Below are 21760 nucleotides of genomic sequence, written 5' to 3' on the forward strand. Positions count from 1 at the left end.
AATTAAACAAGCTGACATAATTTTTAATATTTTTGAATAATTGCATAGGTATGTAAAAAGATGTAATATTACTAAGAATATGTACAAATGTGTAAAAGTAATAAACTTCATTGTTAGGTTCCATATTGAGTTGAGACTATGCTTAAAGTAAATACAAAATTTTAATATTCCACCTTCTCAATACTAAAAATCATTTGATGTTTTTACAAAAACATTACAATGATATTAAAAGGTACTAGTTTCGGTCCACTGTGGACCATCATCAGCCTAGCCAAATTACAACAGTAAAAGACATAGTGATAAAAATAGTGTGGAGAAGTGAGAGAGGATCTAGAAGAATGGGATGGTGGTGGAATGACAGACAAAAGTGAAAAACCGTATTTGCGAATAATGATAAAAGTAACAGAAGTGTTCACATTGACAAGTAAAATCTTGTTAGTCACGTAAAAACTCTTGATGAGATAGTCTTTGGTTGGCAGTTACTCCTGTGTTGCACAATTGACATATATAACTAAGTATATGCTTCTAGAAAGTTGTAGATGTAAGTTCCACTTTTGCGTAGAGGGAAGAATTGTCCGATGAGACCAGCATTAAAATTTGACAAAGTTGAACATGTTCTGTGGTGGAATGAAAAGCTTGCTGTGTTAAACAGAAGTAGTCTCAGTTCAATCGGGACCCCAATGAACCTTGCGCTGCGTGGAACAAACTTGCTGTATTGAATGCAACTTACGCAAAAGTGGAACTTACATCTACAACTTTCTAGAAGCATATACTTAGTTATATATGTCAATTGTGCAACACAGGAGTAACTGCCAACCAAAGACGATCTCATCAAGAGTTTTTACGTGACTCACAAGATTTTACTCGTCAATGTGAACACTTCTGTTACTTTTATCATTATTCGCAAATACGGTTTTTCACTTTTGTCTGTCATTCCACCACCATCCCATCCTTCTAGATCCTCTCTCACTTCTCCACACTATTTTTATCACTATGTCTTTTACTGTTGTAATTTGGCTAGGCTGATGATAGTCCACAGTGGACCGAAACTAGTACCTTTTAATATCATTGTAATGTTTTTGTAAAAACATCAAATGATTTTTAGTATTGAGAAGGTGGAATATTAAAATTTTGTATTTACTTTAAATGTGTAAAATGAAACACAGGTTTATATACCTCGATATTTTATGACAAAGTCATAATGTTGCTTTACATAATTTATGTAGTGTACTGCTTTCTAATTTTGAGAGTATTGATCGATATGAAGGCATAATCAGACTACTTCAAATACTTTTTAAAAAATATATGCACTGCAAATCGCATAGTATAAGTAATCAGAACCACAATTTGCCAACATTTTTCATTTTCATCTGTCTACAAGAAAAGGAATGGAATATGTAATTACATACGAATCCGGACCCTAGTTATCAGTTACAAAATAAAATGTTTATTAAGGTCAACTTAATACTATTGTATTACTCATGACTTACAGTTTGTCAGTACATATTTCAGCTTCTTTCATGCCATCACGAGCTGACAAAGCATGGTAAAGAATCAAGAATCTTTATTTGCCATTTACCGTATACAATGAAATAGGCTTCATGGATGCCTCGAAAATTCACGGGACGGACATGACCATGAGACCCATCGTGAACTTTAGGAACAACCCAACATATAAAGTTCCTAGTTCATCAACAAATTTCTGAAAATACAGTACCACTTTCAGTCTAAAACATCAGTCAGGTACACAACAGAATTATGCAACAGGACCAAAGTAATTCAGGTCTCAAAACTTCATACCATTCACATTCACTCATTTGACATCGTCAACATGTACCCAATCATTCCCGTCAATAACACTATCAGTTTAATCAAGGACAACTTACTGAAGCACAGCACATTACGAAAAATAGAAACAGAAGAGTTTTAAACCATCTTCAAATTAACTTTAAACAATAACTACTTCACTTTCAACAACATCTGTCAGCAATCAGGACTTCCCATTGGTTCACTGGCTTCTGGAATTTTAGCCCAAATATACCTAGATTTCTTAGCCTCCGTGGCTCAGGCAGCAGCACACCGGCCTCTCACTGCTGGGTTCCGTGGTTCACATCCCAGTTACTCCATCTGAGATTTATGCTGGAAAAACGCGGAGGTGGGACAGGTTTGTCTCCGGGTACCCTGAATTTCCATATCATCTTTCATTCCAGCAACACTCTCTAATATCATTTCATTTCATCTGTCAGTCATTAATCATTGCCCCAGAGGAGTGCGACAGGCCTCGGCAGCCAGCACAATTCATATCCTCGCCACTAGATGGTGTCTTCATTCATTCCATTCCTGACCCGGTCAGATGACTGGAAACAATTTCATTTTTCATACCTAGATTTCTGGGAGGATATAAAAATAATAAACATCATCGAAGGCATTACTCTTTGGACGAGATATGTAGACTATATTTCCGCCGAATTGATGAATGGATCAGTAATGCAAACACAATTTTAGAACAACTCATCTTAGGTCCACACACAAAGTTCACAGTCGAATCAGAAGACCAAAAATCAATAAATTTCTTGGATCTCACAATGCATAGAAAAAAGACAATCTTGTTTTCAACAAACACAGAAAACCCACACAATCAATCAGTACCATCAGAGAAGATTCCACACATCCAGTTTCACACATAGGAACAGCCTTTTACAGCATAATTGACAGAGCGTTCAACATTCTGTTATCAAAGACAGATTTCAAGAGAGAAATTCACACTATTTACTCCGTAGGTAATAAGAATGGTTACCTAAGGTCTTTTGTCAACAAAATCATAAATAAATTAAAATCCAAACCAAAACTCCACTCTAGTATGGGGCACCAAACCCAGGGCAATTTACTCGTCCTACACCTTCACTAATATAAACGTTTACCAATTAACGAATGTCCTCAGAAAACAAATCACCATTTCTTATAGGACTACCAATAACTACACCAGTTTATTCCATAACTCTCTCACAATCAATAACATGAACAAATTATTAAATTTGGGGATCTGTAGCCTAAATTGCTCTAAATTTCCTGCAAATTATGTGGAGCAAACAGGGAGAAATTTTAATGCACATTATGGTGAGCATTCAAAGGCAATTAGATACAACAAATTCTCTGCTATGGGTCAGCATATGATAGATTTTAATCATGAATTCACTACAGTAGAACAGGACCTGGAAGTTTTACATATTTCACAAAAGGGCACCATTAATCAGCATGGAGAATATATACATTCACATGGATCAGTTTTGTAACCCATCTCACAATTTGAATGGAATTTGTGACACTGCTATCAACTTAGTAAACAATATATCCCATTAATTTCTGATAAGTATTTCAGGAAGAGTAAAAAACAGAGTGCAAAGACAAACTTAATCAGTTCAGTGGCAGAGGCTGCTGATTCCATGGTTGCAAACAATGATGCCATTATCAGTTTTCTGTAATTAATCTTAAAACAATTAATGACACCCTGGTCCATTGGCTGAGTTGCACTTAAAGTATTTGGATGGAACCATGCGAGCTTACATTAGAAAGTTTTGTTGTTGAATTGCATGTAGAGTTGTCCAGAAATAGAATGACATTCCTCTTTTGTAGCTTCATTCTAGAGTTAAATGACACCAACCATTCTTCCATTAGGTGTGACGACATTCATGTCCTCTCATTGGATCTCCAATTGACAAGTAGACTCTTCAAATCAGTGTTTTTAAAGCATCTGAATTTTTTGACAATAATATTCTGGTGGTCAAAAATGGGAAATGTGTTGACATAATGGTCGTGAAGTGTATTGAATATTAGTGTATTTAAGTGAAGTTTCAGTTATTGTATATGATCAATTACATCAAAAGCTATACAACAACTGCTACAAGTGTTATCTTTGAACTAATTTGAGTGTACGATCAGAATAACTGTGTAACAAATTTCCGCACGTGAGTGAAGATAAGAAACCAGAATCTTGCATTCAAAAAAGTTATAGCTTAGGAGTTTGCTCCGATAGTCCGAAAGTGATGCCCACATCGGGGTGCAGCGCCGAAGTGGTAACTTGCAGAACTTGCAACAAGAGAGTAAGAGAGGAAGATATATCTATACATTGTGATGGGATTTCTGAAAGATGGCATCACAAGGCGTGCACATTAATGACGTCAGGTGAATTTGAAATGTTGAAACATAAAAACTGCACATTAATATGGATGTGTGAAAAGTGCAAGCATGAGATAATTAACAAAAACAAGTGGCAGGGTACAAAATTAAAAGCCTGGATGAGAGAATGGACATGATACCGAATAAATCAGAAATTAAATGTGAAATGGATGCCCTAAGTAAGACATTACTAATAAAACTAGCACTAATACTGGAGGTACAACTGAAACAATTCAAAAACCTAACAGACCATCTCAAAAGCACTGAAAGTGCGAGTTGGCCCTTACTGCCAAACAAGAGAAAAAGAAGAAATACAAGATCCTGCAACTTTTAAAATTGATGAAAACTCTGCACACAATCGGGAGCAACTACAATATTGTAGTCAAGATGAAGCACAACACCCACAAAGCAGCATGGTCCAACAAACCAAATCTCTCATTTCCCAAGTACGAAGCACTATAATGCACAGGAAGCTACGATTACAGGTACCACCTGATAACACGATATTCGAAGACCACTCTCAGAATCATAAACGAAGAACTCAGGAAGAATGTAACAAGAATTCCTTCGACATTTGTAACGAAAATATAATGACAGAAGAAACAAACAAAGATGCTAATCAGGGTAATACTGGACCATGGATTATCCATCAAAGAAGACGACCAACATCAGGGAACCGAAATGGGCATACAAAAGGGAACACAATAATTGAAACTAAACCAAACATAGAGCAGCTACTGGCAGCTTCCAGGAAAGCATGGATGTATATGGGGAGGCTTCACAAAGAAACGGAGTCGGAATCTATAATAAACTTCCTCCGAACAAATGGTATTCTTAGAGATATTGAATGTGAGTTATTACAAACAAAAGAATCAAACAAGGCATTCAAAATAGGAGTGGATTTGAGATAACTTGATTCACTATAGGACGACAGCTTCTGGCCCCAGGGAATCTTAGTTTGGCCCTTTCGCTTCTCAAGAGAAAGAGCAGGTATACAGCTGTAAGTCTAGAGTAAGATCACACAACAAGACTAAGACTAAGGCACTGAATTTGCACATCATTCTTTGTATTGTGGAAGGTTTAAAAAATATCTTTGTTCCTCTCTTCCTGATAATTTCTGGCACCAGTTGGATATAGCCATACTTACTGAGACTTTTCTACTGGAACACACAAGTTTTCCACAGTTTTACAGCAGACATGTTCTAGCCACACCAAAGGAGCGAGGAAGGCATGAAGGAAGAATTAGTATATTGTATGGAGAAGGCAAAGGCACACCAAAGAAGTCCATAAAGAGGAAAATATGCTAATAGTTGAGACATACAAAATAACCATTATCAGTATCTACATTAGCCCAGCTAGGACAACAGACAATGCAATATTTCAGGGTGTTAACATCCACCAACAGATTTTCGGCCATGGGACAGCACATGGGTAATACTAACCATCAGTTCGCTAATATCAACCAAGACATGAAAATTCTCGAAGTTATACAAAATGGCATGGTTCATGGTGTGGGTTACTGTAGTCATGTCCTAGTTCGTGAACCATGGGCAATGGTTGAGTGGCCTAGTAAGTCGTCCTGAGAGTCGGGATACGAGTTGCTGTGGAATGGGAGTGGGCATCTTGGATATATTCTGAATCGTGGCCCTCCTTGTGCTCAGGCGGCTAGGACTATATAATACACCCATGGTCCATAACCCGTTAGAGGAGAGATCCTCACATAGACTATGTGTAAGTAGGGTAGCATCCTGCTTCATGAATTTACCGAGCTCTGAACATTTTAAGCAAGCCTCGGACCTATGGGAGTAACGGAGTCCACTCCCATTTGACAGGCGAGGGACTCCTTGGAATCAACTTGGCGAATGAAATGGAATTCGATGCGGAGCTATCAATATTAATGGGGTGTATGGAAGAAAGAAAGTAGAACTGCCTGACACAGCAAAGAGGATGCATCTGGATGTACTAGGAGTAAGTTATTTTCAGGTAAGGGGAGATAACGAGGAAGAGATTATAAAGTGTACTTGACGGGTGTTAAAAAAAGGGAAGGGCAGAGAATGGGGTAGGACTGTTAACAGAAATACTATTGCACGCAACATTGTTTCTGTTAGGCACGTAAATGAGCTAATGATATGGGTAGATTTGTAAGTTGGGGGAATTAGGACGAGAATTGTCTCAGTGTATTGATCATGTGAGGATGCAGATGAGGATGAAGTTGGTAAGTTTTATGAAACATTGAGTGACATCGTAGTCAGGGTCAACAGCAAGGATAGGGTAGTGCTAATGGGTGGTTTCAATGCAAGAGTTGGAAATAGAACTCAAGGATATGGAAGGGTGATTGGTAAATGTGGAGAAGATATGGAAGTTAATGGGAATGGTAAGCGTTTGCTGGACTTCTGTGCTAGTTTGGGTTTGGCAGTTGTGAATACATTCTTCAAGCATAAGGCTATTCACCGCTACACATGGGAGGCTAGGGGTACTAGATCTATAATAGACTGTATCTTAACAGACTTTGAATTCAGGAAGTCTGGTAGGAATGTACGTTTTTTTGGGGGATTTTTGAATGATACAGACCACTATCTAATATGTAGTGAACTAAGTATCTCTAGGCCTAGGACAGAGAAAGTGAAATCAATCTGCAAACAAATCAGGGTAGAAAATCTCCAGGGCGAGGAAATTCAGACAGTAGTACATGGATATGACTAGTGAGAAGTTTCGAACAGTGGACAGTAAGCAGGTTCAGGATATAGAAGGAGAATGGGTGGCATACAGGGATGCTGTAGTAGAAACAGCAAGGGAATGCCTAGGAATGACTGTGTGTAAAGAGGGAAGAAGCGAACATCATGGTGTAATGATGTAAGTGAGAGCAGCTTGTAAACGTAAAAAGAAGGCTTATCAGAAATGGCTCCAAACAAGGGCCGATGCAGACAGGGAATTGTACATAGATGAGACACAAAGCAAAACAAATAGTTGTTGAATCCAAAAAGAAGTCTTGGGAAGATTTTGGTAATAACCTGGAAAGACTAGGTCAAGCAGCAGGCGAACCTTTCTGGACAGTAATAAAGAATGTTAGGAAGGGAGGGAAAAAGGAAATGAACAGTGTTTTGGGTAATTCAGGTGAACTCATAATAGATCCCAGGGAATCAATGGAGAGGTGGAGGGAATATTTTGAAAATCTTCTCAATGTAAAAGGAAATCTTCCAGGGGGTGTCACGAACAACCAAGCTCATGGGAAGAAGAAAATGATGTTGGTGAAATTACGCTTGAGGAAGTGGAAAGTATGGTAAATAAACTCCCTTCTCATAAAGCAGCAGGCATAGATGAAATTAGACCTGAAATTGTGAAGTATAGTGGAAAAGCAGGGATGAAATGGCTTCATAGAGTAGTTAGATTAGCATGGAGTCTTGGTAAGGTACAATCAGATTGGACAAAAGCAGTAATTGCACCTATCTGTAAGGAAGGGAACAGGAAGGATTGCAACAACTATCGTTGTATCTCATTGATTAGTATACCAGGCAATGTATTTACTGGCACCTTAGAAGGGAGGGTGCGATCAGTCGTTGAGGGGAAGTTGGATGAAAACCAGTGTGGTTTCAGACAACAGAGGGGCTGTCAGAATCAGATTTTCAGTATGCGTCAGATAATAGAAAGATGTTATGGGAGGAATAGACTTTGTGTTTATGTTTCGTAGATCTAGAGAATGCATATGACAGGGTACCGAGAGAAAAGATGTTCGCCATACTGGGGCACTATGGAATTAAGGGTAGATTATTAAAATCAATCAAAGGCATTTATGTTGACAATTGGGCGTCAGTGAGAATTGATGGTAGAATTGAGTTCTTGGTTCAGGGTACTTACAGTGGTTAGACAAGGCTGTAATGTTTCACCTTTGCTGTTCGTAGTTTACATGGATCATCTGCTGTAAGGTATGAAGGGGCAGGGAGGGATTCAGTTAGGTGGAAATGTAGTAAGCAGTCTGGTCTATGCTGACGACTTGATGTTAATGGCAGATTGTGCCGAAAGCCTGCAGTCAAATATCTTGGAACTTGCAAAAGGTGCAATGAGTATGGTATGAAAATTAGCCTCTCAAAGACTAAGTTGATGTCAGTAGGTAAGAAAGTCAACAGAATTGAATGTCAGATTGGTGATACAAAGCTGGAGCAGGTATATAATTTTATGTTTTTAGGTTATGTGTTCTCCCAGGATGGTAATATAGTAAATGAGATTGAATCAAGGTGTAGTAAAGCTAATGCAGTGAGCTTGCAGTTGTGATCAACAGTGTTCTGTAAGAAGGAATTCAGCTCCCGGACTAAACTATCTTTACATCGGTCTGTTTTCAGACCAACTTCGCTTTACGGGAGTGAAAGCTGAGTGGACACAGGATATCTTAGTCATAAGTTAGAAGTAACAGACATGAAAATTCACAGAGGCTTGCAGATTGAACGGTCTATAATGATTATGTATGTATGTATGTATGTATGTATGTATGTATGTATGTATGTATGTATACAAAATGGCCCCCTGCTCAGTATTATGGAAATTTGTTCTATCCTTCTGGAACAGTTTTTCAATCCTAACGTAAATCTAAATAAAACTTCAGAGAAATCAAATGTTTTATTTGACCTTTTTATTCATATCTTTAGTAATCATGTCTCACATAAAAATAATTCTTTCTTTTATCGTCTCTTTAAATTCCCATTTCAGCAGCAGTCTTCCTTTCCACACCCTTCAGCCCCACCTTAGACACCCCTCCTCTCATTCAGCCATCCCATCCCATCCCATCCCATCCCAACCCTCCCCCCCCCCCTTCCCCTCCCTTCTTTACCTCCTCCCCTCTTCTCCTTATCTACTCCTTTGTTTACATTGCCTGCTTCTTACAAGAAGTCAGTCCTTGCTCCCTATCCACTCTTTTTTTTTTTTTACATGGTCTGCCTGCTTCCTCCAGCAAGTCAGTGCTTGTTCTACGTCAGGCATTAGAGGTGAGTCTCGTTATAATTTTTCTCCTTTTTAATTACTTTTCTGTATGTGTATTAATTCCTAATTCTGGCTATCATTTCCAGATTTACTTCTTTGATAAAATTCCTAAGTCAGCTCAAAGACATCATATTATGACCAGAAGATCGTAACCGTAATTTTTGTTATTATATGTATTTTGATGTTATAATTATTCCTGCAACATTATCTTTGTCTGGTATACATATGTTTCAATTATTACATAATCTGTTTAATTTTTATTTGGCCAAAGATGGCCACTAGATGGCTGAAACTAGTCCCAAGAAGATGTAATATCATTTCAACCAACTACACAACCACTTGGTACCAATACAACATAACCACTTCTACAACATGAGTTCACATACTAATCTCAACTAATGACTCTAGCTAACAACTCAACTTAACTACCCAAGACCATCCTTTTATATACCTTGCCTGGCCAGTCTTCCAGAAAAGTATTGTTGTTGTTGTTGCTAGTTGCTTTACGTCGCACCGACACAGATAGGTCTTATGGCGACGATGGGAAAGGGCAGGGCTAGGAGTGGGAAGGAAGCGGCCGTGCCCTTAATTAAGGTACTGCCCCAGCATTTGCCTGGTGTGAAAATGGGAAACCACGGAAAACCATCTTCAGGGCTGCCAACAGTGGGGTCGAACCTACTATCTCCCGAATACTGGATACTTAAGCGACTTTAGCTATCGAGCTCGGTCCAGAAATGTATGACTCAACATGCTTCCTAATATCTTCTCGAGTCAATAAATTTCCAATTTCTTTGCAATCATTTAAGAAAAGGCTAGGAAATACAACAGACAGGGAATCTGCCACCTGGGCGACTGCCCTAAATGCAGAACAGTAGTGATTGATTGATTGATTGATTGATTGATTGATTGATTGATTGATTGATTGATTGATTGATTGATTGATTGATTGAGTCTCCAGTAACGTATGTACAAATGAATAAAACATTCTGTAAAACTCGAGTGACAACGGTACGTTGTTCTGGAATCTTACCTTGTGTTGCAAAACATTACATCAGATTTATGTATCATATTTACAGATAATAATAAATTATATACGATTAACTACATATTCTTACATTAAATAAAGGCGTATTAATAAACGCACAGCATAAGTTTCTTGACATAACCTCACACGTTCTGTTACACAAGACAGATCATACACCACACAAATAATAAATGATACGAGCACGATTTATACCAAATGAAGTCCGTACTGACAACCTGTCGTACATAACTATGTAGATAACACCACCACCTACTAATCGAGCTCGATATTTTCACTATTTACCCATGGGTTTAGAGAATTGTTTCCAAGTTATACTAGTCCATTACACACTTACATCAATACATTGTATTGAAAAGGTGGATGCTCTTGTCAATTTATGTCTTATAATTGCACTTCTACAGTATACAGGACAAAAATGAAATTTATAGCTTATAATAATTCTGCTGACCACTTGGTCTGTACTGTTTTTGTTATGGTTGTTCTGATGTAGCTTCCCAATTGTTTACTTTGTGCCTAAAGATGTCTCTTTCTAGGATGTCTGTTGAATTTATGTTAACGCTTTTGAGGTCCTTTCGAAGTTTGTTAAGCCAGGGTGTTAAATTCTTAAGCAAGGTTACATAATCTATTATCCTTTTTGTCAATCAGTTTTCTGATAATATAGTCAGATGGCCGAAGAATTTCATGAGTCTTTTCCTTATGTCAATTTATGTTTGAGAACATTTCTGTTATTTTGATTGATTGTAACCTGTAACCATCTTGGGTGTATCTTGCTCATAGGATTTTCCTAATAACTTAGTCTCTTCTTGTTTGATTTCTTCAAGTTCTTGCTTTCTGTTGAGTGCCAATATTTCATTTGCATAAAGGACTGTTGGTTTTATGACTGTGTTGTAAATGCTAAATTTTTGTATGTCTTCACTTGGATTTTGTTGTTGTTGTAGATGTTTTGGACTAACCCTATTGCTCTCTTATTTCTTCGGAGATGAGTTTGTTATGAGATCTTTTCAAGGCCTGTCGGTTCGATAAATTCTCTCAGGTATTTAAAGTAATGGACTTGGTCAATTGTACCATATTTTGTTCTCAGGCTCTTGATATCCGTTTTTGAACATAAAAATTTAGTTCTCTCGAACGATATCTGTAGTCCCACCTTTTCTCCAGTTTCTTTAACTATCTCGAGCTGTTTAACGGCAGTCTCCTCATTCTCTGTTAGTATCGCCAGATCACCTGCAAAAGCGAGGTATGGTATGTAGAGGTTATCTTTAGGAAAGCCCAGTCAGATTGGCTTTCAAAATTCACATTTCTTGAGTTCTTTTTCCCGTTCTTCCATAACCTTGTCTAGGATGATGTTGAACAGAATAGGAGAGAGTCCATCACCTTGTCTCATGGCTGTTTGAATGTCGAATGGTTCTGAGATTTCTCCCATAAAATTCACTTTAGATTTCATGTCCGTCAGTGTTTGTTTTATTTCTCGAGTTTTGGGATTTATTATTATTATTATTCTGTTTGTTTATGAACATAGCGTATTTACCTGAATTTTAAGACAGTCCTGACTGCAAGAAAATCCCTGTACTTTGAGGACGCTTCCTGAGGATTTCTTTTACCTACAGCATTTTTATTAGAAAGATTTGGCAAGTAAGAAGTTTGCAGCAGATCTCTTTCTATAGTATATGTAATACAATTATTCATTTCTTGCTTTGTATGTGCTATTCTTTTTTCATCTGAAATTCATGACGTGTCGCTTTGATTGTTTTCAGAAAGGAGTATTTCCAGATCTTTTAGCTACTAGTGGTGATTATCTAAGAGTGTGGCGTGCTGGTGAACCAGAAACAAGACTTGAATGTGTACTTAATAATGTAAGTATTGCTTTATTTTTCATTGCACAACTCAAGAGATAGAACTGCCTTTCTTCATTATCACTCTTTAATTTGTTGATATGAGTCTGTATTGTTTATGACCTAATACATCTAGAACTGTATCTGCGAAGAGCCTCAAGTCTAATTATACAGGATGGTGCAAAAGTCACTGCGCACTCATTTAAACAAAAGATTGAATTTATGTTTCATTACAAATACAAACTATGCTTACAATTATATTTTATGTTCAAACTTTTTCTGTCTGCATGAATACATCTTTCAAGTGTTTTTGGAACACTGATACATACTGTATGGCATAGTGTGGTATCACTGTCCAAATCATGAAATGCGTCATGTATGTAGTCCTTCATTTCAGCAATGGTCTGAGGCTTTTTAGAATAAACAGAGTCCTTGATGACACCCCGTAGGAAAAAATCCATGGGCATGATATCTATGAACGTGGAGGCATGTCAATATCTGCCCTTCGACCAATCACGTTTCTTTGGAAAGTTTTATTTAAATAATCACGGATGGCAGTGGCATAATATGCTGGTGCCCCATCGTGTTGAAAGTAAATTTCTTGAACGTTTTCAGCACACGTCATAAGTCCTAGTGCCACATAATTCTGAAGCATATCCAAATACGTATCCCCTGTCGCTGTTCTGTCAAAAAGATATGGTCCAAGTACGCCACATGATGATGCTGCCGCCGCCCCCCAGACACTCGCACCAGGTTGATTTAGTTGTTCTTCTAACAAAAGGTGTTGATTCTCGGTATACCAGTAAGTGCAATTATGTCTGTTAACTTGTCTGCTTAACTTGAAATTGGCCTCGTCAGACCACACAATTTTATTGAATAAGTTAGGATCATGCTTTTGTTGGTCAAGCATCAGTTCACAAAACTGAAGATGTCGATTGGGATCATCTCCAAGTAACCCATGTCGTAAACGTGGAATGTAAACTTTAAACTTCTGTTTGTGTAACATTCTTTGCACTGACCTTCGTGATAAATCCAGCTCAGTTGCTAATCATCTGGTTGATTTTTGTGGACTTTGGGTCACAGCTAAACATACACGCAGATAATTTTCCTCACTTGTGACTGTTCTTGGGTGACCGGATCTTGGTGCATCCGTAACAGATCCATGTTCTCCAAATTTATTCCGTATGTCGTACACTTTGTCTAGATGGTATTTCTGATCTAAAGTGTTGTCCCTGTTCATTATCAACTGAAGTAGTAAAGTAAAATATTTTAACGTGAAAATCCTTTCTTCTTTCTTTAACATGGTGACAATTTGGAAAACTACACCTGTAAACACATCTCACAGATCACGTTTTGAACAATGCACTAGTTTGATTATCATATTTGTTTTGTTTGTCATAGCCCAATTTGACAAAACGTAAACATCGCCATTTGGTAATAATAACTTAACGTGTTAAAACTTCCTACTGTACTACGTCTTGCTATTACTTTTGTTTTCTTTTAATCAGCTATCCAGTGACCTTTACGCCACCTTGTATTTGAGTTCTCTACGATGTTATATGCTCTCATTTATCTGGCATTCATTGTAATAAGCCCTAAATATGGTTCAAATTTTACACAGTCAAATCACATTTTTTGACCACCTGCTAGTATCCAGAGTAACCACCCTTTGCATCACGGACAGTAGCTAGACATGTTGGCACTGACTCAGTCTGGTGCTGATATGTATCTGGAGCCATGCTGTCTGCAGTACTTCCCACAACTGTTGAAGGGTGACGAAGTGATCCTACAGATATTCAGCTGGATTGAGATCGGGGCCAGGGAAGAACTTTGAAGACTTGATCGTGCTGGAAGAGCCGATCCTCCCAAGGAAAGACAATCGTCATATACAGGTGAACATGATTGCTGAAGATGGATTCATAATCATATTGATCAAGAGTGCCTTCCACATGCATGATGGAACTTACTATATCATGAGAACATTCCCCAGACCATAAAACTGCCCCCATTGCTGTGTGTTTGTCCAGCAGTGGTTGCAGGGTGTTGTATCTCTGATGTTTCATGCCAGAGAAATTGTGCCTCATAGGAGAAGGCTACCAGGCATCAATCAGCAGTGGTCCAAGTTGCCGTACTGTTCAGCAAATTCCAGTCATTTTTGTCGATTGTGTTAGCATGCATGCAGTCATCCTCCATCTACTCCACAGCCCCATTCGCAGAAGTGTTTGCTGAACTGTTGTGGTAGAAACTAATATAGATGCCCCTTGGTTCATTTGGATGGTGAGTTGCTCCACTATAGCCTGTTGGTTAGCCTTCACCCACTGTCATGGTTAGTGTTACCTCAGACATCAGTGATGTGTGGAGCTCCGCATTTTCCACGATGATTATTCTCAATGGTGCCATTCGTCTACTAATGATACACCTTTACCACAGACACACATGAATCGTTCACAAACATTGCTGTTTCTGGAATGCTACCAGTCTTGTCCCGAAAGCGAGTAAACATCCCTTTTTACAACTCTGTTAAATCACTTCCCTTACCTATGACAGCAGGAAGTGCAATATGTACAGCCAGTCTGTTGGTCGCATTATATACCCGCTTCACCAGCCCACGTTATGGGGCATACGTCATGGGCTACATGTGGAATATAGCACTTATAGCAGATAGTCATAATAGTGTGATTTGACTGTGTAAAGTTTGAAGTTGCTCAGTTGCATGAACATAATTCAATGTTTAGTTCAGGGAGATTTACAAACTATCCTATTAATAGACTCTTCGGAAAGTAGAATGGTTTGAGATTACCGTAAATACTTGGAGTAATGTAGAGCGTCACGTCTCTGTAAGATAGAATGTAGTGAATAGAATTGAACAGTAAAGGGTCTTGTGGATGTGATAGCTCAGCAACTTTGCCAGCTTGCCACCTAAATTATTGTCAGTTCAGTACTGGTAAAGTCATATGAGATTTTCAGGATGAGTAGTACTTTTCCTATGAAAACTATATGTTCCATGACTCAAGTTTTAAAGTCCTGTAAACTTCCAAGATTTCTCGCTAGATGCTTGGAATATGTTCTTTCTTATTTAAGGTAATACAGTGTATTCAGATGGTCCCTCCACTTTAGGGTCTTCCTGCTAAAAATTTTGTGGCTGCTGGGCAAGGAAGAAGGCTAGCTGCACGTAAGCCTTACTATGGTCTTGTAGGATACTCAACTATGAACCCATTAAACCAACTTCTGCTGCGGAGTAACTGTTAGAACGAACTGTATCATCATTCTTTTAATCCAGTGGATTCAGAAAATCTTGAAAAGAGAATTGAGTATTATTAGAATAATGCCTGCAAGTGATCTAGGCACATTCTATCTTTTAAGTTATTAGCAAGATAAGGATTAAAAAGTGGATGAATTTAAGTGATTACTCTAAATAGAAACAAATCATCGTTGCCGGGACGAAACCTCCTATGTGATAATATTTTTGGAGATATACTGACCCGCAGCACATACATTATGAAGAGCGAGAATGCTTTGACAACTGCCACACAATATTGCACCTTAGATGACAGAACATTACCAGCCAAAGTTCTAAGCTAAAATATTTCACATAGGAGGTTTCTTCCGGCAACGACGAAATGTATTTGTGAACTCTGCATTAGGGATAAGTATCTTATAATTTTTTTTCTTAAAAGCATTCATGACCTATATTAAGACATTATAGTCTTTTGAATTTATACTGTGTGAAACAGATATACTGCAGGCAAAAACTTAACTTTTCACAAAGACCTTGTTCCACTTCATCGGAAATAAATCACAACTATTCTAATAATGCTAAAGTGTTTGAAGTCAATGTCACCAGTGCTTTATTGATGAATCAGTACCCTCATTCATCACCAGATGGCTCTCTGTGCACCATTACATATGGAAAAGTAGTTCATTTGGCCGAATTTACATGGAAGTTTCATATTTTGTTAGTGATGTGTTAGGCAGATGGAAAATAAGAAGGTTGTCAGAGTGATAAAATAAAGTGGGGGTGGGGTGGGATGGGAGAAAAAATATTAAATGAAAAATGAAAAACAAGAGCAATTCAAGATTAAAATTTGTGTGTGTGTTTGAGTCATCAGTCCATAGACTGGTTTGATGCAGCCCTCCATGCCACCCTACCCCGTGCTAACCTTTTCATTTCTACGTAACTATTGCATCCTACATCTGCTCTAATCTGATTGTCATATTCATACCTTGGTCTACCCCTACCGTTCTTACCACCTACACTTCCTTCAAAATCCAACTGAACAAGTCCTGGGTGTCTTAAGATGTGTCCTATCATTCTATCTCTTCTTCTCGTCAAATGTGGCCAATTTAAATCTAAGAATTTCATTTTTTGTCCGTATTGAACTGATAGGAAACTTAAAAGGGTCCACCTTTTCAATACAAATAAATGTTATAAGTTTATTTACAACATATATTTACACTTGGAACTAGTTTCGACGCTGTTTGGCGTCATCTTCAGCCAAAATGTGGGAAATAGGCGTAAGCATGCAGACATTTACATTATACAAGATGTTAAATCGGTGTGATTAAATAAGAGACATGAAATAGCGAATTACAATGTCAGTTTACAAAATGGTCATGAAGGGTGAGTCAAAATTCTATAAACATGAGTTAGGGCTCAAAAACGTAATCACTTGAAAAACATATAAACCCCAACAAAACCACGCGGAAGTTTGAGATAAAATTGGCATTGGAGATTCAAATTATTTCAGACACTCTTCCATTGAATGTTGCCTGCTGCGAGTGTAGTATAAAACATAGGTTAGATTTCAACAAACACAATCGTCTCAAAAATGCACATAACATTTTAAAAATATTTTGGGGTTGAGATGAAACTTGGCAGTTAGGGATTGAAATCACTTGTTCACTAAGCGTCAATTCAAAACCAGCTGTGAAGGGTGAGACAAAATTGCACAAGTGTGAGTTTGGACTCGATGAATGCAAAAGTGGAAACTTACACGATTTACATAACTACAGACCAATATCAATACTTACTGTTATTTCAAAAATATTTGAATGTGCTATGAAAGATCGGCTTACTAAATTTTTAATCAAATATAACTTGTTAAATAATGCACAGCATGGGTTCAGAGCTGGCAGAAGTACTTTGTCTGCTTTATCACATTTTACACAGTTGGTCGTAAATGCTCTTGACAATGATGAAACTTTGATAGGACTATTTCTTGACCTTTCAAAGGCATTTGATACTGTTGATCATGAAATATTGTTGCACAAATTATATCAGATTGGAGTTAGAGGAATTGTTAATGACTGGTTTAGATCATACCTGAATAAACGATCCCAGTTTGTTGAAATTACACATTGTAACAGTAAAGGGCATAATGAGACATATCACTCTCAGGTAAAAAGCATAGACTTAGGTATTCCACAGGGTAGTATTTTGGGGCCTGTTCTTTTCTTGATCTATGTGAATGATCTTCCTCACAATAATCAAGTAGAAACAGCAGTTCTGTATGCTGATGATACAAACATAATTATTAATAATCCTGACCCTACGTCTATAGAAACTACAGCAAATACAGTCCTGTCTAGGTTAGAATCATGGTTCAGGAAAAACAAATTAACATTGAACTTTAAAAAGACCCAATACATGGAATTCAAGGCATCTAACTACCATGACAAAACTGCAAAAAAACACAACCTTATATTAAATGCAAATGCAATTGAAAATACGTTGACCACAAAATTTTTAGGTGTCCATATAGATGAAAAATTAAGATGGGATTGTCATATTAAAAAAATAGGGAAGTCTCTGAGTTCTGTTTGTTTTGCCTTAAGGATTTTGTCTAATAGTTGTAGTGAAGAATATGTTAGAATGGCATATTTTGGATATTTCCATTCTGTCATCACTTATGCTATTGGTCTCTGGGGCTGTTACAAATCAAATCTTGATGTTATTTTTCGAATACAGAAACGAGCTATCAGAATTATATTGAGACGTAACAGGTTAGATCATTGCAGACCATTATTTAAGAGACTAAGAATACTCCCAGTACCAAGTATATACATCATGCAATGCATTCTACATGTGAAAAAAAATATTGATCACTTCAGAAAGAATTTTGATAATCACAATTACCAGACGCGAACAAGAAATAATATTTTTATTGAACACAAGAGTAAAACCATTGCCTTGAGACATGTAGACTCTGTTGGAATCAGATTGTATAATAAGCTTCCAAATACGATTAAAGATATTAGTCCCATCAGTTCATTTACCACAGCTTTAAAAAATCTCCTGCTGAGTAGCTGCTTCTACAGTACAGAAGAATACATGATGAAGTGCTGGTAATGATGCTACTACTTATTAACTTGTAATCTAGTATATAGCCTTAAAAATATGTTAATGTCACATTGACTATGTTCACATTATTAACACCACACCAATATATTTTTATTTTGTCTTGTAAATATTGGTTATTAATATTATTTAAAAAAATTAAGATGTGCTGTCCTAACATTGAGGTATGTGGTGTTTCTGTTCTTCTTCTTTTTCAAAATGTTCATTGTTGTGCATATATTATTGTTAGTATTAGGAAATCACTTGACAACTCCTATACTGTTGGCATATTTCAAAATATGTAATTGTACAGTCTATGGAAGCTAAATAAATGAATGAATGAATGAAAAACCTGAAACACATGCAACACACTCGAAACTGTAGGATCGCGTTGAATTTGGCACATAAAGGTCTGCGTTCACTCATTCATTGAATGTCACTGGTGCAAGTGTAGTTCAAATACGAGTTAGGATTTAACAGAATCAAGCCTCTTAAAATTGCACATGACATCTGAACCCATGGTGCGAGGTGAAGTTGGCAGTAAAGGTTCGAATTTCACCTTGTACGTATGAAAAATTTGAATATGTTATATGTATTTGGAATTAGTATTTAATGAGTCCTAACTCGTGTGAGTTAAGCTTTTGTTTCACCCTTCATGGTCTGCTTTGAAGTGGCATACTGAATATCTACAAATTCGAACCTTTACTGCCAACTTCACCTCGCACCATGGGTTCAGATGTCATGTGCAATTTTAAGAGGCTTGATTCTGTTAAATCCTAACTCGTATTTGAACTACACTCGCACCAGTGACATTCAATGAATGAGTGAATGCAGACCTTTATGTGCCAAATTCATCGCGATCCTACAGTTTTGAGTGTGTTGCATGTGTTTCAGGTTTTGCATTCATCGAGTCCAAACTCACCTTTGTGCAATTTTGTCTCACCCTTCACAGCTGGTTTTGAATTGACGCTTAGTGAACAAGTGATTTCAATCCCTAACTGCCAAGTTTCATCTCAACCCCAAAATATTTTTAAAATGTTATGTGCATTTTTGAGACGATTGTGTTTGTTGAAATCTAACCTATGTTTTATACTACACTCGCGGCAGGCAACATTCAATGGAAGAGTGTCTGAAATAATTTGAATCTCCAATGCCAATTTTATCTCAAACTTCCGCGTGGTTTTGTTGCGGTTTATATGTTTTTCAATTGATTCTGTTTTTGAACCCTAACTTATGTTTATAGAATTTTGACTCACCCTTCATGACCATTTTGTAAACTGACATTGTAATTCACTATTTCATGTCTCTTATTTAATCACACCGATTTAACATCTTGTATAATGTAAATGTCTGCATGCTTACGCCTATGCCTATTTACCACATTTTGGCTGAAGATGACGCCAAACAGCGTCGAAACTAGTTCCAAGTGTAAATATATGTTGTAAATAAACTTATAACATTTATTTGTATTGAAAAGGTGGACCCTTTTAAGTTTCCTATCTTACTTTAATGTGGCAAAATCGATCTCCTCTCGCCAATTCAATTCATTATCTCTTCATTCGTGATTCAATCTATCCATCTCACTGTCAGCTTTCTTCTGTGACACCACATTTCAAAAGCTTCTATTCTCTTTCTTTCTGAGCTAGTCATCGTCCATGTTTCACTTCCATACAATGCCCTGCTGCACACGAAAGTCTTCAAAAACATCTTTCTAATTCCTATATCAATGTTTGAAGTGAGCTAATTTCTTTTCTTAAGAAAGCTCTTCCTTGCTGGTGCTAATCTGCATTTTATGTCCTCCTTCTGCCATCGTTAGTTATTTTACTACCCAAGTAACAATATTCATCTACTTCCTTTAAGACTTCATTTCCTAATTTAATATTTCGTGCATCACCTGCCTTCGTTCGACTGCACTCCATTACTTTTGTTTTGGACATTTGTTTTCATCTTGTACTCCTTACCCAAGACCTCGTCCATACCATTCAGCAGCATCTCGAGATCTTCTGCAGTCTCAGATAAAATAACAATATCATCGGCAAATCTCAAGGTATTGATTTCCTCTCCTTTGATTGTGATTCCCTTTCCAAATTCCTCTTTGATTTCTTTTACTGCCTGTTCTATGTAAACATTGAAAAGGAGGGGGACAAACTGCAGCCTTGCCTCACTCCTTTCTGGATTGCTGCTTCTTTTTCAAAGCCCTCGATTCTTATCACTGCAGACTGATTTTTATACAGATTGTAGATAATTCTTCGTTCTCTGTATCTGATCCCAATCACCTTCAGAATCTTAAATAGCTTGGTCCAATCAACATTATCGAATGCGTTTTCTAGATCTACGAATGCCATGTATGTGGGCTTCTCCTTCTTGATTCGATCCTCTAAGGTCAGACGTAAAGTCAGGATTGCTTCATGTGTTCCTAAATTTCTTCTGAAGCCAAATTGATCTTCACCCAACTCAGCTTCAACTTGTTTTTCCATTCTTAAATAATGTGTGTTAAAATTTTGCAGACATGAGATACTAAACTAATGGTGCGATAGTTTTCACACCTGTCAGAACTGGCTTTCTTGTGAATAGGTGTAACAACATTCTGCCGAAAATCGGATGGGACTTCTCCTGTCTTGTACATCTTACACACTAAATGGAATAACCTCGCCATGCTGGTATCTCCGGGGGCAGTCAGTAATTCAGAGGGAATGTCATCAATTCCAGGTGCCTTGTTCCTATTGAGGTCACTCACAGCTCTGTCAAACTCTGACCTCAAAATTGGGTCTCCCATTTCATCAGCATCAACAGCCTCTTTTTGTTCCAGAATCAAGATTAAAATTTAGGAACTAATAATAATTGGCACCAGCATGTTTATTGTGACGTATGGTTATGAAAGCCATAAATGATACGTGTCTTACCTTATTCATCTTCGTCCAGGCATCACTTTGAACTGGGCTCTGCACTTTACTACATATGCACATTGCCTGATCTCAACTGCCTGCCTTTCGGTGACATTCTGTTACATGCGGCTTGCATCAGTTGTCCTTTTGACTCTAACCTTCTCGACTTTTCTCCTCTCCTCATATAAATTGCAGCTCATCCTGATCTTGGGCAGTTCCGTTCCTGCTTGGTACCCGAGGGGAGACCATACTTCAGAGAAGTTGGTTCCTCTTCTGGAAGAGGGTAAGTCTATCTTCTTAGAATGAGGTGATAGGTTGAGAGAGGCACTGATTTTCATCTATCTACAGTAGAAATCCACTATAGCGAGTACAGCATATTTATTTTCATCTATCTACAGTAGAAATCCACTGTAGCGAGTACAGCATATAACGAGAACCCTGTTATAACGACAGTTTTTATCTGTCCCTTCAAAATTCCGGTATTAAACTGTGTATTATCCTTCGGTTACAACGAGAG

At 37.5% G+C, this 21760-nt stretch overlaps 1 protein-coding gene across 4 annotated transcripts in view; it reads left to right on the plus strand.

Moving 5' to 3' along the window:
• LOC136864101 (DDB1- and CUL4-associated factor 7) overlaps positions 1-21760 on the plus strand; it is a 512531-nt gene that overhangs the window by 225045 nt on the left and 265726 nt on the right. For all 4 annotated transcript variants that reach the window (XM_067140674.2, XM_067140673.2, XM_067140676.2 and 1 more), the window contains one exon: positions 11944-12042. In XM_067140674.2, coding sequence (XP_066996775.1) covers positions 11944-12042 — 99 coding nt within the window. The remainder of the gene's footprint in view (positions 1-11943; positions 12043-21760) is intronic.

This window comes from Anabrus simplex, chromosome 2, assembly GCF_040414725.1.
Source record: "Anabrus simplex isolate iqAnaSimp1 chromosome 2, ASM4041472v1, whole genome shotgun sequence".
Taxonomy (NCBI): domain Eukaryota; kingdom Metazoa; phylum Arthropoda; class Insecta; order Orthoptera; family Tettigoniidae; genus Anabrus; species Anabrus simplex.